At 31.6% G+C, this 13,109-nt stretch overlaps 2 protein-coding genes across 4 annotated transcripts; both read right to left on the bottom strand.

Moving 5' to 3' along the window:
* Positions 1-1,241: 1,241 nt before the first annotated feature.
* LOC145034032 (uncharacterized) lies at positions 1,242-2,978 on the bottom strand. The gene is made up of 5 exons (XM_078982465.1): positions 2,751-2,978; positions 2,073-2,209; positions 1,922-1,992; positions 1,764-1,850; positions 1,242-1,672 (listed from the first exon to the last, which is right to left on the bottom strand). The coding sequence occupies exons 2-5, from the start codon at positions 2,191-2,193 to the stop codon at positions 1,373-1,375; spliced, it is 579 nt and encodes a 192-aa protein (XP_078838591.1). The 5' UTR covers positions 2,194-2,209; positions 2,751-2,978; the 3' UTR covers positions 1,242-1,372.
* Positions 2,979-5,198: 2,220 nt separating this feature from the next.
* Positions 5,199-10,553, bottom strand: PYD2 (pyrimidine 2). Of its 3 annotated transcripts, none has more exons than XM_078986130.1 (14): positions 10,511-10,553; positions 10,300-10,389; positions 9,768-9,926; positions 9,393-9,444; positions 8,216-8,482; positions 7,177-7,388; positions 6,976-7,096; positions 6,789-6,876; positions 6,608-6,686; positions 6,306-6,393; positions 6,105-6,145; positions 5,937-5,989; positions 5,695-5,851; positions 5,199-5,572 (listed from the first exon to the last, which is right to left on the bottom strand). In XM_078986130.1, the coding sequence occupies exons 1-14, from the start codon at positions 10,535-10,537 to the stop codon at positions 5,381-5,383; spliced, it is 1,626 nt and encodes a 541-aa protein (XP_078842256.1). In that variant the 5' UTR covers positions 10,538-10,553; the 3' UTR covers positions 5,199-5,380. The 3 variants fall into 3 exon arrangements, with proteins under 3 accessions (XP_078842256.1, XP_078842257.1, XP_078842255.1); XM_078986131.1 differs by having other exon boundaries at positions 10,458-10,549; XM_078986129.1 differs by having other exon boundaries at positions 10,478-10,544.
* Positions 10,554-13,109: the final 2,556 nt, after the last annotated feature.

Raw genomic sequence — 13,109 nt, 5'->3', positions numbered from 1 at the left:
ACTATACAAAAGTTACTAGATTAGAGCCAATCAAACACCAATCAGAATGGATAAATCTAACGTACGGAGATCGGTCGCTCAAGACCTTGAAGTTTCAATAGCAAAAGAAGTAGTCAGAGTCATGTGAAGCCTACAAGCAATCATACAATGGTGCACCCAAATCTGCTTTGAAATGTCAACCAAAGACAACCACTGGTCTAACCAAGGAGAAGATGTCAGAAATCAAAACAAAGAAGCCAGAAGAATTCTCATCGAACTGGAAGCCCTTGCACAACGATTGGGGCGTAACAACATCTGAAAATGATGCAAGCAATGACAAATCCAAAGAGTTACTACAAGATGATGCAAAGGATGACGATTCAATTTTAATAGTGGACCCAGGATGGGATGATTATTGCCTGCAAGCGTTAAAACTGAATCGTCTCGTTCCACTTTGTCCTGAAGCTCGAAGGGCCCGCATATGAAAAAAAAGATGTCGACCATTAGTATGAATTATTATGTAAATTATTAGTATGAATTATCATGTAGGGTCAATGTAATATAATCAAATAATGGTCCGAGAATATTCCCTGATATATGCTATGGTTTATTCTTTTATGTTTTGGCATATTTCATATGTCATTTCTTTGTGTTTCGCCTATATAAAGATCTTTGTATCATTTGTAAAAAATCATTGAAAACCCCGTTACCACCATCATTGTATAATCAAGCTTCCATAATATTTTAATAAAAAAATGTGTGTTTTTGTACTTTACAATTTTAGTACTTGTCTTTTTGAACTTTGGTATAAGATAAAAATTCTTGACAACGTAATTTTCATCTATAGATCCTGAATATATAGTCTTTAGTAAAGATAATCATAAACCCACAACAACAGATTTAACTAATAACTTAGCTTGTGTTTATAATCGTATAGACCTATTTTCGAAAGTAGCACTATATGAGTGTAGCATTTTTTGCTAATAATAAAGCGTTTGCTTTAAATAAAGATGGAATAATTGAATGTTTGTCATTTAAATAAAGATGAAATAATTGAATATTTTGACAAACGTTATCCACAATTATACTTTCTTGGACACATTTTATTTTGCCAATTTGATGCATAAATTCCATTGAAGGTTTGGATCAATTATATATTCTTTGTACTTTGTCCCTCCTTTTTGGAATAATGTTTTCTAGTCCCCTCTTTCCATGTGTGACTTTTTGCCAAAACATATAACTTGATCCACCTATTTTTACCATTTTACAACAATTAATTCCATATTAAATTAATCAACTCTTATACTCATTTTTCACCTTTAACAATTTCCATAAGAAATACATTTTTTTTTCTTAAATGTGTATCAAAACCTAAATACACAAACATTAGCACTTAATGATGGCCTTTCCGGCGACCACCTTTCTTTCCATGCTTCTTTTTCCCACCACCACCACCACCCTTCTTATTACCACCACCACCATCACCCAACCCAAGACCGCCAGACCCACGGCTGCCGGAAAAACCACGGTCCCTAGATGGTGCACTGGTTTTCAACATATCTTTAACATCAAGGATTCCATTCCTGAATCGGCCAGCAGTTGACATCAATACCCTATCCTCCGGCTTACGTGATTCCAATTCCCGTTTGCTTCGGCTTCCGTGTTTCCCTCCAACTTGTCCAAGTATCATATTCTATATAATAAAAAAAAAACAGTTCCAACTTTAATTATAACATAGAAGTTGTGTTTAAAAAACATGTGGGAATTGTAAGAGAAATAAAAACCTCTTGTGACATCTTTTGATCCCTTTCTTTCTGTTTTTTCATTTGTACACGAGCTACACTTAGAGGCAATCTCTGCTTATTGGGAGGCTGCAATGCAACAATTGTAACATTTTTTTTATCAATTGTTGTAAAAAAAATAAAAATACTATGAAACTCACCTTTCCACCAAGAGAAACTACTTTCTTGTTTTCTAAAGCCTTCTTTTCTTTCCATGTCATATGGGAGGATCCTAAATTATAGGATAATTAAATGTGTTACATTATTTTCAATTGTATGAATCCATTTCACACCAATAAATTCAATTATTACCCATATACTGAATATCTTTCAATATTGAATTTAGTTCCATCCTCTGGGACTTCATATCCATGAATGTAGTAGAAGTTGCTACCTCTTTGTTTCCACGCTTCATAATCTTCCTCTTATCCATTCTTGTTGAGTTCAATCTGTGATGATAAACAGTAAACAGTTATCTTGTATTAAATCTTGCAGCACTACAATATGAAAATGAGTATGGGGTAATGAAGTAAATTAGAAAAGGAATTTTCGCTAATCATAGGCAATTTCTTTTGAAGTTTTCAAGGATTTATCTGTTTCTGGGTTAAACCCATGGGTTTACGGGTTTTAGGTTTAAACACGTTTTCCAATATAACCTCATTTCGGAGTCAACTGATTCATCACATTCAACTGATTCAAGTATAATCTCAGATTCATCAAATAATGTCCACAAACTACAAACTCAGATAGCAGATTAGAGACAAATTAAGCAATGTTTTAATCTGAAATTCATCACATTAAGCTCATTTTCATATTAACAACACACAGAAGGCAAACGAAAATAGATGGAGTTGGAACTCTAAGCTAAAAGCATTAATCTCATATGCATCCAATTAACACCACAAATTGGTGAAATTGAAAACTCAGAATCATCAAATTAAACACAGATATCGAACTCTAAGCTGAAATGGGAAAAAGAAGTGTGTGTACATTGTAATACGAGGAGGAAGTCAAGAACTGCACGATTTTGGAGAGTGGAGCGGAGCCTGTCGAGATAAAAGGCAAAGCGCGAGATCGACTCAGTTCAGTTCAGCGGTTAATCAACTATTTATTGCTTAATCAAATCGGCTGTTAGTGTTCGCTGTTGTTGTAGTGTTTCGCTGAAGGCTGAAAGAGAGAAGCGGGGAAATGAAACGCTGCCTATAGGGTTTGGGAGAGTACCGGTCTTATTTTCAATTTCTACCTTTTATAATATTAATAATTAATAATAAATACTAAACAAATAGAAATAATAGTATTGGGTCGGTTTATGGGCTGGTTTTTAAAGTAACCAAAACAGATATTACTGGTTTTTAATTTCGGAACCAAAATCGATAGTTTCTGTTTGGTTTCGGTTTTTCGGTTTCGGTTGGAAAATACATTTTTTTTTGTTAATGTATATTTAATACACACAAATAATATGTATTGATGTTTTTGCAACATTAAGGAGGCTAAACACTATAGACAAACAATAATTGAACTCTAAGATTATACACCAATATTAATTATACAATAAACACAAAAATCCTTAGACGAACCCTCAAAGCCTTAAAGTAATCTCAATACAAAAACAAAATGGAAAAATGAGAACAAAATCAAACCTGAGATGGTGGGGTGACACCTATGATGATGGGTGTCGTCTGGCGAAGTCAGGATAGTATTCGTCGTCTTGCACTATCGTTTGGTGGAGGCTGGAGAGAGAATAAGAGATTGTCGGTAGAATACTCTACATGTTTATTCTTAGGGTTTTGATACAATACTAGTAAATCCAACAAACTTATTTAAGTTTATAATATTTTTTATTATCTAAACTTATCTAAAATATTTATAATTAAATATTTTCATTTTCTATTTTTTTTATCTAAAAATATTTGAAGTATAAAAACATCATTTTATCTACTTTTAATTTTTATATGATATAATTTGTGATAATCTTCTTCATATGATTAACATTTTAGCACATGATAGGTGAAAAAAAAATGCTAAAGTGATTATAAACATTTAACTATTTTACTATTAGCTAACATATGTTTTTTTTTCTTTTAAAAGTTTATTTATTTATCAAAGAATATATTCAAAAATTGATATGGTTGTTGTCTTCAATTTAAAAAAATTAATTGAAATAAAAGAAAATTCAATTTGATCGGTTTAATTGGTTTGGTTAAAAGTTAAATCCGAATAACATACGACAAATTTTTTATTAATTTGATAATTTTTTTTGATATTTTATTCAATAAAATTATTTAGTTTTATCAACTTTTGAATATATTCTTTAATGAATAAATAAACTTTTCAAAATAAAATTAAAAAAAATCAGTAAGGTAATAATTAAATAATTAAATGTCTATAATCACTTTAACCATTCTTTTTAAAATAATTAACAATATGAAAATATATCATGTAAAAATCAAAAATAGATAATATAATATTTTTATACTTCAAACATTTTTAGATAAAAAAATAGAAAACGAAAATATTTAGTTATATATTATAGTAATACTTTAGATAAAATTTAGACAATAAAAATTGTTTATATATTAAATAAAGATTTAGAGAAAGCTTTAACAATCATAGTTGTGAATAGAATCTTTCAAAGGTAAATCACAATGTTCTCGTGGAAACTTGAAACTTTAAGGGTTCGTTTAGTTGTGGAAAAATGGGCCGTTTTCCGGAAAAAAATTTCAAGAAAAATGAGAATTTTGAAAACGTATTTAGTTCGTCTATTTTTCTAAATTTTTCACGGAAAATGAAAATTTTCCGTTTTCTAAAATTACAAAGAAGTTGGAAAATTTTGGAAAACTGATAATCATTGTTTTCCACATTTTTCTAATTCAAAAATTTTTCTATAAACACACACCCACTCCACCCCATCCACTACTAACCCGTCACTAGCACCACCACCACCCGCTGCCGCCTGTCATCACCACCACTGACACAATTGCCGCCGCCACCACCATCGCCTGTCATCATCACCACCGCCGCCGACCCACTACCGTCACCGCCCCCATCCACACCTTACCACCGCTACCGTTTTTTAAAAATGAAAACCGATAGAAAAATACATATCTAAACACGTTTTCTATTTTTCTAAAACTGAAAATGAGAAATGAATAAGTTTAACTAAACACGTTTTCTGAATTTTTCAATGAAAAATGAAAACGGAAAACGAAAATCGAAAAGGGAAAACAAAAAAACAGAAAATGAAAACTGTTTTTCCGTAACTAAACGCAACCTAAAGTTTTTAAACATTTAAAAATGCAAACTACATAATGCATATGCAAGCATTACATGGTTTCAGAAATTATTAAAGAAAAAAAAAAAAAACCAACATAATATTTTTCATCACTAGTTGGCTTAACAACCGGTCCCACAGCCAACAGAGAAAGATAAATCACACTCTTCACACAACAAGACCTTATTTATAGATTTTTTCTTCACCTCCTTACAAGCATCCATAAAGCTATTTACAGAATCCATATTTACAAAATGTAGTATAGTTTTTAAAGATTTCAAATTTATATTTTAAATAAACAGTAGTATATTCAACCTAAATAATCAAACAGCATATATAGTTTTCTAATTTATAAAGATTGTTTGATGCGATTTACTGGAGCCTTAAGGGAAGCCAAGTAATTTTGATCTGCTTTATCGATGCCATGATAAAGATAATTAAAAGGAGGCATTGATACATAGTTTCCAGATCCAGGAACAACATTCAGTTCTTCATTTTCCCACACAATTCTTCCTCCAGAAATTGTCACCTCCACCTTCCCCTGTCCAAAATTTTACTTATCCAGTGAAATAGAGATAAAAACAGAACTTTATTGCATAAATTGAAGTCAAAAAACAAAATAAATAAATAAATAAATAAAGCATTGATGAATTAGTGAATTACCTTTCCGGATCTTCCTTCGTAGACATTTGTGTCGGATCTAGAATGATGAGAATGGGCGCTGATGTGAAAGGTTGAATTTGGATTGAAAATGATTATATCTGCATCTGATCCAACACGAATAGCCCCTTTTCTAGGATAAATATTAAATAATTTCGCACTGACAAAAAAAAAAAGGAAAAAAAAAAAAAAGTCAAATTTCATGATTTAAATTAATGTCCAAACACAAACAAAAGCAGTTTTACCATTCTGTACTTGTTACACGGACATAATCAGTTGCAGATATTTGGCCAGATTCCTTCACGTGCAAAATACAAATATGTTGATTAGAAATTTTATATTATTAATCTTTCAAAGATTTTACACTTTTTATTGATTTTTTTTTTTTTTTTTTTTTTTTGATATCTTCATACCACCATTGTGTCCCAAACAAGATGCATCCTTTCCTCAATACCTGTGAAAATGCAAATGTAAGGTACACTAGGCAAAAAGACTTAAATGCCCTTCACTTCTCATAAGTGAAACAAGCCTAAGAAAATTTGTCCAGGCGTGAATAAATTTCATCTTTAGGTTATATGAGAAATTGTATAACCAGGGGTAGAATCGGTATTTACCATTGACACCATTTGGTATTTTGCGGAAATCGTCAATCCCAAGAGACTTTTGTTTGGAATTGAAAGTACAGTGATCTGTTCCTACAAGCTGCAAAAATAGAGAGCATATGTGTAACAAATAATATACTTCAGTTGCTAAATTGATTTTTAAAAAAAAAAAAAAAATCATTTTTTTAAAAAGTAGCAGCAAAAGGTAAGAAATTGGAACTTTGTGTTAACAAAATATCATTTATTTTAAATGTATTTTGTGAAAAAAAAGAACAAATAGATTGTAATATTCATTTATCGTATTAAAATAAAACCTTTAGAATTCCAGTTGATAATGCTGCCTGAAGTGCTTTCCCATGTCCTGCTGCTCTTATTGGGGGACTCATGACAAACCTGAAAAAAAAAAATTCAGTTAATTAAAAAACACCAAATGAAAAAATAAAATGATAATTTTGAAATTGTAAAAAAAAAAAAAAAAAAGAAAAAGTCACTTGCTTTGCAGCTGTTATAAAATCAGGATTCCATAGAACAGAATCATCAAGCACTAGCCCAGAAACCACAGGCTCTCCAATAACATTTTGCCCTATACTTCAAAACAAATTTTAAAATTATAATATAAACATAATCCTCAGTATTTCATAGCAAAAGGTTAAAGATGTAATTTACATACAAACTTACAAACCTGATTTTTGAGCTCTTGCTATTTCTTCCATGGCATCAGAGCTCATAACATGAACAACATACAATGGTGCATTAACAAAAGCAGCCAATCGAATTGCTCGAGCTGTAGCTTCTGCTTCAAGCTGCAATCATTTGTTTCAAACTACATCTCAATCAAGTAATAAAAAATTAAACTGATTGAAAGATGAAATGACATAATTACCACTGGAGGCCTTGATAAAGCATGCCCTTCTGGACCAGTTATACCGAGTTGAATCATTCTTTTTTGTCCTTCAAAAACAGCATCTCCATTTTCAGCATGAACCATTGCTAATGCTCCAAGAGACTTACACTTTTTTAGACCCTCTAACAAAAGCTCATCACTTATCATAAGGGAACCCTTATAAGCCATGAAAAACTTAAAAGAGTTTATACCTGTAAATCATAAAATAAATAAATAAATAAATAGCTTAGGTAATGTTTCTTTTTGAGTTAGGGATTGTTCTTTTTTTTTTTCCATTAAGTGGTGAATGGCTAAATGATGTTTGTCTGGAATAAGTGTTGTATACACAAATACTTTTTTTTTTTTGTACCAAATGATCTGTCTCAATCTAAGTAAATGACCATTTTACCCTTCTACTTGTATGTGTAGAAACCTGGAATAAGTGTTGTATACACAAATACGATTTCTTTTTTGTACCAAATGACCTGTTTCAGTCTAAGTAAATGACCATTTTACCCTTCTACTTGGATGTGTAGAAACCTGTAAATCGAGAAACAGGCAACCTCCCAAAGAGTTCAAAACTAAATACTTTTTATTCATCATCCTTAAATAAAAACATACCAAAACCCTATAATTAAGTGTTAATAGATAATCCTATCTTAAATTATAAGAACTGTAATAAATTGGAAATTATAATTAATGGCGAATGTGAAACTTTCTTATGAAATGATCTATGTTTATGTGTGTGTGTGTGCGTGAGTGTGTGTGTTTCTTTTTGACTTAATGAACTTAATATGGTAAGCTATATAAGAGTGTTTCTTTTTCTACTTAATGCAGAAAGAACAACTCAATAGAGAAAGTCAGTGAAATGAGTCTTTCTCTTTCCTAATTTAGTTTTGACATTTCACAAATTTGCCAGTGATTTCTTGAACATCAATTACCCATGAAACAATTAACGGGTAGAAGAAAAAAAAATGGATTTAGTAATTTTGGAAATGAAAATGTGTAGATATTTATGAGTGAGAAACACATTACAGACCTTTCTGAACCATAGTTTCCATTTCTTTGGGAACAATATCATCCCATTTTGTTATGGCCATGTGAAAACCATAATCCATGCAAGATAACTTTGCTTTTTCAACATAGGCTTCATAGCCTTTGGATAAGCTTCCATTAACAGGGATAACAAAGTCAATATGCATTGTGGTCCCACCAGCTAAAGCAGCTGCTTGACCACTGAAAAAATTGTCAATTGTCTCTGTGCCCATGAACTCCATGGCTAAGTGTGTGTGAGGATCAATTCCTCCTGCAGTAACCATGAGATTTTTGAAGGGTTAAATACAAGAAATAGCAATGTAGTTTCATATATTTGTTTATTATAGCATCCTACTTTCATTTCCTCCTATTGCAACATTGTGCTTTGAAAAATCTATCCAATTATAGAAATGTCATCTGGATACAAAGCAATTTTCATTGCTATAATTGGGTACAATTTGCAAAGTAGAAAGTCTTATTTAAAAAAGAATTGGAAGTACAATGCATTAGTAAGAAGAACACTTGACCATTACTTAAGCTTAATGCATTAAAAGCTATTTTTCAATGAGAAGTGTTGCAAAAGTACAACAAAGACCTCACACACACATACACACACACACACACCAATGATAATTACATTCTATATTTTTCAATTGTAATATTCTTATAGAATGTTTAGGTGTTTGTGTGAATGAGTTGTACTAAAGTTTTAAGGTTTGTTGTGCAACAAGTCTTGTACTTAATTGTAAAAGATTATAATTTCAAATTTTGAAATAGGAACTTTAGATGTCTAATATCTTCAATGGTTATCTGTTAAAGATTATCAATGAAGTTTTATGTCTAATCAAGAATTTTCAACAGGAACTACAAAACAATCTGTATGTCAAATGACAATGTGGAGCCCACCCAAATAGGACCATGGTTTCATAAGTTCATGATACACTATTTCCCTCTATCAACTTAGGTGTGCCCTCTTTTTTTCAAATATTTTTCTAAACAAAAATTTATCTGGACAGCAATTAATGAGAAAAAAGAAAGAAAGAAAGTATTACACTATCTGAGGAAAGGTTAGAATCATGGACTTTGAGCTTTAGACCAATCACATGCTTTAAAATGCTCAAAGAATGGCATGATAATCATAACCAAAAAAAAAAAATCATTTTTTGAAATTCAAACTTTACCTGGCATAACAAGCCTTCCTGTAGCATCAAGAACTCTGACACCATCAGGAACCTGTAGATATAGAACTCATCTTGAAATTTATTTAAAAACGAAAAATTGAAAGCAACAAAATACTATAAACACAGCGAATATAAAGTATAAACTAACATGATTGGCTCATAATTTCAAAATGGGTTGTTTTGTATTGGTCTTAATGTCAAAAGAGTAATCAAAATGCTTTAAACAGCATGAAAATTCTCTTATTCAACAGTTCTGATGATAGGAACAACCAATTTGCCTAGTGTTCATTGAATAGTTGTAAATTTAGTAATGTTGTTATGATATTTACATTTAATAGCCTGGGAAACATAGTTTGAGAATCCAGAAAGAAGTACCTTAATATTAGGTCTAACAGCAACAATAACTCCATCCTCCACATAAACATCAGCAACCTCCTGATGATCAGCATTTACAACTGTGCCACCCTTTATCAGTATCTTTGATGATGCTAAGATGTTCTCTGAATCGCAATATCCATTTACAGACTCACAAAACTGTAATTTAAGATACAGGAATGGAATTAGTCAAAGTAAGAATCCTTTTTTAGAGAATTGTATATTCTACCAATAATTTTCCTAAATTCTCTCCCTTTCCATCTCGGCATCCCTTTCTTTGTCGAAATGCTTACTCCTCCTCTTCATGACCCAAATCAACCATTGATACTACTATATAATTGATCAACACCAACCAAATTGAAGTAATTGATATAGTAATTAGAAAAATGGAGTTCATAAATGATCTGTTGGAACTAGTAATTAGAACGTAGTAGCAGCATAAGAAAAACTTCAAAGCATAAATAGAACTGAAACCAAAATAGATACTGAAAAAACGAAACGTTGACTGCAGAAACAAGCAAATAAACGGCACCTGGCTCAGTCCAGGCAAAGATAACAGTGAAATTGAAAGGAGAAGGATCAGCGATCGCAAATGCGCCATTTTCGAACCGAGGGGTTGAATCTGCGAACAGGTTTTTGAAAATTAAACGAAGATTCTATAAATCTAACAGCTGTATGGTGAATGCATACGAGATAGAGAGAAGGTCTACTACTCCATGTGTTTGAACAAATAAGTGAATTACAAATATGGTCACTGCACTATATGTCATTGAGCAATCGCCGCCCTTGAAATTTTTTCTAACAACACTACATAAATGGTCCCTGCATCGTTTTACCAAAAATCGTAAACTTAATTTCCTACAATTTTTAATTTAGTTTAGGGATAATGATTTGAAAGGGTAATGAATTTTTGATTTTTTTCACATTTAATCACAAACTTTTTTTTTTGTTATCTATTTGCTATTGAACTATTGAAACTGTTCATATTTTACCCTTATGACCGGTTGTTACCGGTCATAAGGGTAAAATGTGAACAATTTCATTAGTTTAGTGGCAAATAGATAACGAAAAAAAGTTTAGTGACTAAATATGAACAAAATAGAAAGTTTGTTTCCCTCTAAAAAGTTCAATGACTAAATGTAAGCAAACTTCCTCTTGTATTATGTTTTAGCAAATTATTTATTTTTGTTAAATTATAGTAACATTTGTTGATGAAGAAATCTATGATATTAAAAAAATAAAAAATATAAAATAAAAAAAAACCCTGAAAATATATTTATAAAAAAAAAAACGAAAGTAACTATATATACCATAAATACTTCATATCTATGTGTAAGATGAAAGTAATTATATATACCATAAAAATCCCATAAATGCTTCCTAACTTCAAACCCCAAGGTTTACTCTACTAAAGCTTCATATTCTCGGCTCTCTAGACCTAGAAGGGTCCAGATTCCTAACTTCAAACCCCAAGGTTTACTCTACTAAAGCTTCATATTCTCGGCTCTCTGGACCTAGAAAGGTCTAGATCTATAACACAAACTTGCAAGAGGGGTTTGAGGCATTCAAAACCCCAAAGATGAAGCGATTCAAGCCCTAACCCCAAAATGGAATCTACACAACAGGGAAGGAAAGGGGTTCATTTTGTACCTCAGAATGAAGCTCCTTGCTTGAATAACTCAGAACAATAACCTTCCTTGGTCCCTCTTGCTGGAACTCTTCTCCTTTCTTACAAAATCACACCAAAAAGCTCAAGATAGCTCTTCCTCTCACTCTACACACTTAAGCTCGCTAGGGTTCTCACTTATGGGAAATGTAGTCGCAATTAAAGGCCATAAGTGCCTTTAAATATGGCTCGGGCCCAAAGATTTAGGGTTTCTGCCAATTGTGCGGACTCGTCGAGTCGCCTCACCAACTCGTCGAATCCATTCATTAATCCGAGTCATCAGTCGCGACCTTACTCGACGAGTTTAGGCGTCAACTCGTCGAGTCTCTCGTCTTAACTCAAAAGAAAAATATTTAAATTATGATACCTGGAAATCCGGATGTTACATTTTGTTTTTTTTATTTCATAGATTTCTTCATCAACAAATGTTGCTACAGTTAAACAAAAATAAATAATTTGCTAAAACATAATACAATAGGAAGTTTGTTCACATTTAGCCATTGAACTTTTTAGAGGGAAACGAACTTTCGATTTTGTTCACATTTAGTCACTAAACTTTTTCTCGTTATCTATTTGCCACTAAACTATTGAAACTGTTCACATTTTACCTTTATTTTAAAAAAAGAAATTAATAAAGAGTTATTGTCATTTTTGACTCAATAAACTACGAAATATAATAAACATATCAAATCAAGCGGTTGTAATTACGGAAATTGAGTAATCTAATCCATATAAACGGGCATTTTAATAATAATAACCAACTTATTATTATTATTATTATTATTATTATTATTATTATTATTATTATTATTATTATTATTGTTGTTGTTGTTGTTGTTGTTGTTGTTGTTGTTTGTTGTTGTTGTTGTTGTTGTTGTTGTTGTTGTTGTTAAATGACAACTTCCTCCGGAATAAGTCGGGGTTTCATTCTAGAGATTTGGTCCGAGATAAGAACTGTAAGTCCCCAAAATTGCTTGTGTATCAATCAGATCCAATTGATGGTGCGGAATCCCAATAAATTGGATGATGTCAGATCAAATAGAAGAGAATGAGAAGGAGAATTAAGATGAATCTAATGATGTATTCAATATGAATGATGCTCCTCACAATAGATTCTCTCACACACACTCTTCTTCTCTCTAACTTTCTCTCTCTACAATATGTTCTCCTCTCTTTCTCTCTTCTATCCATACACTCCTCACCCTATATATATATATATATATATATATATATATATATATATATATATATATATATATATATATGAGACATGGCCCACCAGCAGCACACGAGTGTACAGCTGCACACACGTGTGCGGTCGCACACATATGTGCAGCCGTACATAGCCACAAAATTACAAAAAAATATATTTTCTTAGAAAAGCAAAGTATAAACCATATTTTTGACCCAACAATCTCCCCCTTGGTTTATAGCTTTCTTTTCTAATTGGCCTAACAAAGTCCTCCTAAAAAGTAGATGGCTTTTATTGTTAATCTTCATTGGGAGCTTGGCTTCAGCATTAATCTTCAAATTTCTTCACAACATCAAAGATGAACATATGAATCTTCAATAAATGACTTCATCTTGAGCAGTTGGGATTTCTGTAGAATTTGACATTGAACGCACATTGGTTGAGGAGGCTTCTTGTAGAGATTCATGAAAGATGGCGCATTCAG

Source organism: Lactuca saligna, chromosome 3 (assembly GCF_052625555.1).
Source record: "Lactuca saligna cultivar CGN05327 chromosome 3, ASM5262555v1, whole genome shotgun sequence".
Taxonomy (NCBI): Eukaryota; Viridiplantae; Streptophyta; class Magnoliopsida; order Asterales; family Asteraceae; genus Lactuca; species Lactuca saligna.
The sequence above is the reverse complement of the archived record's forward strand: the minus strand, read 5'-3'. Positions and strand labels throughout refer to the sequence as shown.